Genomic DNA, 4884 nt, shown 5'->3' with positions numbered 1-4884 from the left:
CCAACTTAAATATTTCGACGCTCAAGTCAGAAGATAATTTAAGATGTTCTCTAAAAGCTAGAGAGCTTAAGGATAAAATAACGAGAGTGTACCTTGAATAATGAGAGTCTTCCTCTATTTAAAGATTTTTTAAGAGTGTGATGTGTTTGGGTCTTTGTAGGAAATTTAGACTTTAATAATGAGGTAAATAATAAAATTGGAATATACCCCATCAAACTCTATGACGAGAAATTTCATGATCGAGGAGGTTAGTGGACGATCTTGGAGATGCCTGGATAATTTCATTCGGGAAAATTACAGTTTTGATCATATAATTTGCACGTTTTATTCAATTTCAATCTTGTTATCAATCAAATATTTTTTGTCTTAGTCCGCTCACTTACACTTTTTTTCAATTTTTAATAAGTTTCATATTTTTCTCCCAAGTTAAAGAAACAACTAAGACTATTTAAATGCCATATGTTTCCCCAATTAAATGACTTTTATACATAGAAAGTAAGTGAGCCATTGTCATTGTAAAAATAAATTTGCAAAAACTTGTCACGGATAAAAATTCGTGAGACCGTCTCACAAGAGACCTACTCCAATAATTTATGAGTACCATCACATCTATGTATTGCTCAATATTATTCTATGTTATATTTGTAGTATTTTTCCCATTTGATATGGTCAAGTATTAATTATTGGAATAGGGAAAACAAAACTCCTGTGTAGCGTAGCTAAATGACATTTGAGTTAAATTAATAAAGATTCTGGTAATCCAAATTCTCTTTTAGAAAACACCTATAAATCTCGCAAACTTCCATATCCATAGCCTCAAAATCACTGAAAAATCTCCCATTTTCACTCCTCAATTAGGAGATGCCAACCCCATTCTTATCTGCTAAAATCGACCATTTCATCTTCTCAAGAAACTTCTGCAAAACCCTACTAATCTCAGGCCTTGTTCTGTATGTAACCTTGACTTCCTTTTACCCCTTACAAAACCTCGATTTGATCTTGAAATGGGCTCCTCCTTCTGCATCTTTGTCATCTTCTTCTTTGACATCTCGACAGATCCTCCATTCCGAGCCGACAAATCTGAACCACGTAGCATTCGGGCTTCTGGGGTCGATAAAAATGTGGCCACACCGAAGGGCATACCTCGAAGCATGGTGGAGGCCGAACAAGACCCGTGGCTACGTTTACCTAGACCAAGCTCCCCCGCCGGAGTTCCTCCCATGGCCGGCAACCGCCCCGCCATACAGGATCGTGGATGACTTGTCGAAACTTTTTCAAGAAACCAAACCCCGGTACGAGCTCATGCCAAGAATGGTACACGGTATACTCGAACTCTTCAGGGAAGAACACGAAAACGTGCGATGGGTCGTGATGGGAGACGACGATTCTGTCTTCTTCGTCGATAACATAGTCGACGTGCTTGCCGAGTACGATCACACAAAGTATTTTTACTTGGGTTGGCATTCTGAGAGTGTGATCTCGAATTTCTGGTTCTCGTTTCAGCAAGCCTTCGGCGGCGGCGGGATCGTGCTGAGTTACCCTTTGGCGAGAGCTCTGGCGAAGGATATGGACAGTTGTCTGCTTAGGTATGCGCAGTTAAGCTCTGCAGATTTGATAACAATGGCGTGCATTGCGGATGTTGGAGTCAACCTGACTCCACACAAAGGGATTCATCAGGTCGGTAAATATTTTTTTTTTTTTATACGTAGTGAAATTGATTTTTTTATATATATAATTAGGCATATTTGATTTCAGAATAAGCTCTATTTTCTTTTGAGTAGATCTCTGGTGACACTGTCTCACGTGAAACGGGTCAACTCTACCGATATTCACAATAAAAAGTAATACTCTTAACATAAAAAGTAATATTTTTTTCATGGATGATCCAAATAAGATATCTGTCTCACAAAATACGATCCGTGAGACCGTCTCACACAAATTTTTGCTTTTTCTTTTATGTTCCTTAAATGTCATTAATTAACGGATTCTTATAATCCATTCAAATTAATATACTGATTATTAAAATCTCTTCTTTTTTTTTTTTTTTAATTTTAGGCGCATAAAGTTTAGTTTTTCAATTTCTATATAAAATTTTCATGATATTAAGTATGTATTTTTGTACCATATTTTCTTTGATGAAATTTTCATATCGATCTATAATGCTGCTAAGGACTAACTATTAATTGAGATTTATTCAGTGTGAAAAATAATTAAATATATACTTTTAATTTTGTGCTAATTTAAATTTAATGAAAAGTATAACATTTTTGTATTTGGGAAATTATTTGTTTAAGAATATATGCTTTCTTTCTTATTTAATTTTATAATTAGTTTTCCAAGATGCTCAAATAATCAATTTATTATACATATGAAAACTTTATTTTTATTTTATTTTTGTGAAACTTGTCTTTCTTATTTAAGTCGTGCAACATCACTCGAACCATATCTTCTTTTTAAAATTAATTAACGTCATATTTTGTTGATTTTTATCATGTATCTCTTAACTTGAAATTAATTACAAGTTTTATATTGTAATTTAGTATTTGGATTGAATCGTAAGAATATTTATGATAATATATGATGAAGAGAAAATCTTGATATTATAAATAAATATGAGTGCTTATCTAATCTGAAAAGATTTTGTAATATAAAAAAAAAATTGAATTTTGTTTTGCAAGGGAAAAAATAATCGACATTTATGTCATTTGATCTTGAAAACGCACGATTTACTAGATTTTCAAAATTAAGTTTACATTTTTGTAAAATTTAAAATCTTCAATTTTGCGTTTTTGTTCATCAAGTTGTCGAAGTTCGGTTTTGCCATGTTATTTTTAATTTTCGACTATTTTAATCCAATTGCTAACATGATGATATCTTATATGTCGACAATTTTTTATGACACAACATTTTTTGGTATTACATGATTAATAATTAGACCAAAATAGTCGAAAATTAAAAGATTTGACTAAAATAACCGAAAATTAAACATGTTGAGTATCAAAATCAAACTTTGGAAACTTTAAAATTGAGCAAATTAGCAGACCAAAAAACTATTTTCTGTGTAATTTTTATGATTTTTCATTCAAATGATTTTAAAAATTAATTTTCAGGTGGATTTGCATGGCGATTTCTCCGGCTTCCTCTCAGCGCACCCCAAAGTCCCTCTCATGACATTCCACCACTTCGATGCAATGAACCCCATTTTCCCTGGCAAGAACCGTTTCGAGTCAACGCGCCACCTCATGAAGGCGGCCGACGCTGACCAGTCTCGCCTCTTACAGCAATCCATCTGCTATCACCGGCTAAATCGGTGGTCTTTTTCAATCTCCTGGGGCTATTCTGCTAATATATACGAAAATATACTGCCTCGGAGCTACCTGCAGACTCCCATAGAGACTTTCACTCCGTGGGCCAACGGACCCGAGAGGCCATTTTACATGTTCGATACGCGGCTGCCGTCGGAAAACCCCTGCGAAGCTCCCCATGTTTTCTTTTTTGATTCGATACAAAAAAGTGATGTAGGCGATAAGTTTGTTACTAGATATTTTCGAGCTCGACGTCGAGGTTTCGGGGTTTGTCCCGTCGGGGGCAACCATTCTGCGGAATCGATCACAGAAATCAATGTCTTCTCCCCAGCGAAGAAGCGTCTCCAGGTATATATATGTCGACATTTCAGTTCATTACTTGGTCCATTCATTAATTCTATCTCCTTCGTATAAAATTTCCATCACTTTGAATCCTTTGTATTTTTTAATTATTATTTATGCATGACATTATAGAAGTTGTCGCTTTACCAAATATATACCAAGTCTTGAAAATTTACCACAATAACAAAATTTTTAACAATAAAATCTTCGATTCTTTCGTCGATTTTAGAGTTTAACTAATTTTTTTTTCCGATTTTCTCTCAGACAGATCGATGTGAATGTTGTGACGTTGTTCGAGTGGATGAGACCAAAGCAGAGATCAACTATCGGGAGTGCAATATAGACGAGATTATTGCGTGATTAAATTATATATATATATATATATATATATATATATATATATATATATATATATATTTGTAAAAAGTTCTATTAATAACAACTGAATTGGTTTTTTCCCTGCGATTTTCCAGATTATTGTAACAGATATGTTTCGTTATGCGGGAGAAATTAAAAGGACCATTTTTTGTATGATCTATAATGGATGAAAGAGTTCATGATGAGAATGTGATTTATTCTCTAAGAATTTAGATTTTTATTTATTTAGTGTGTTGCTAATTAGTGACAAAATTTAGCCAGGGGGATTTATTGGTTAATGCTAAATAGCGACTGATAATATTTATTCTGCCGCTAATTAGTGATATATTCCATCCCAATAATTCATAAATTCTAAAGGTGCAAATGAATTGAGCTGGATCGTGAGTATTTATATATAGTGGACTCGAAAATGTTTTGATTCGTATTTGAAATTATCTTATTCGGGTCTATAGTAAAACATGTTCAGTTTTTTTAAAGTTGAATTCGATCTCAAATTTTTTTGTTTGATATGGCTTGTGAGATTTAGTACTAAATTTTAATATAATTATATTAGATAAATTTATTTCAAGTATTTATTTTTAAGAAATAATTCAAATAGCAAGAAAATATCCTCATATTACGAAGAAAAAATGTTTAACAATTCGAATTTCGAATTCAACTCGAACTTGAATATTAAAATTTTATTCATATTCATTTGATTCAGCTTGTTTACACCTTTGAAAACATCCCAAATTTTAATAGTGGCGGCTACTTATTGCTATTATGGTCACCTGCTTAGTAGGAGTGGGCATAAAATCCGAAAAATCGAAAAAACCGACCGAACCGAATAATTTAGTTTAAATGGTTTGATTTTATCGAT

At 33.1% G+C, this 4884-nt stretch overlaps 1 protein-coding gene across 1 annotated transcript; it reads left to right on the top strand.

Moving 5' to 3' along the window:
* Positions 1-821: 821 nt before the first annotated feature.
* Positions 822-4143, top strand: LOC140833437 (uncharacterized). Its single transcript, XM_073197771.1, has 3 exons — positions 822-1677; positions 3111-3653; positions 3912-4143. Exons 1-3 carry the CDS (start codon positions 862-864, stop codon positions 4005-4007), a joined length of 1455 nt encoding a protein of 484 aa, XP_073053872.1. The 5' UTR covers positions 822-861; the 3' UTR covers positions 4008-4143.
* Positions 4144-4884: the final 741 nt, after the last annotated feature.

This window comes from Primulina eburnea, chromosome 6 (assembly GCF_022965805.1).
Source record: "Primulina eburnea isolate SZY01 chromosome 6, ASM2296580v1, whole genome shotgun sequence".
NCBI lineage: Eukaryota > Viridiplantae > Streptophyta > Magnoliopsida > Lamiales > Gesneriaceae > Primulina > Primulina eburnea.
The sequence above is the reverse complement of the archived record's forward strand: the minus strand, read 5'-3'. Positions and strand labels throughout refer to the sequence as shown.

What these genes read in the sequence shown, in the direction of transcription:
- LOC140833437 (XM_073197771.1), top strand. Translation starts at nt 862, where the DNA reads ATGCCAACCCCATTCTTATCTGCTAAAATCGACCATTTCATCTTCTCA. An exon ending in CACACAAAGGGATTCATCAG is followed by an intron (nt 1,678 to 3,110) that starts GTCGGTAAATAT and finishes ATTAATTTTCAG; the next exon opens with GTGGATTTGCATGGCGATTT. An exon ending in CAGCGAAGAAGCGTCTCCAG is followed by an intron (nt 3,654 to 3,911) that starts GTATATATATGT and finishes ATTTTCTCTCAG; the next exon opens with ACAGATCGATGTGAATGTTG.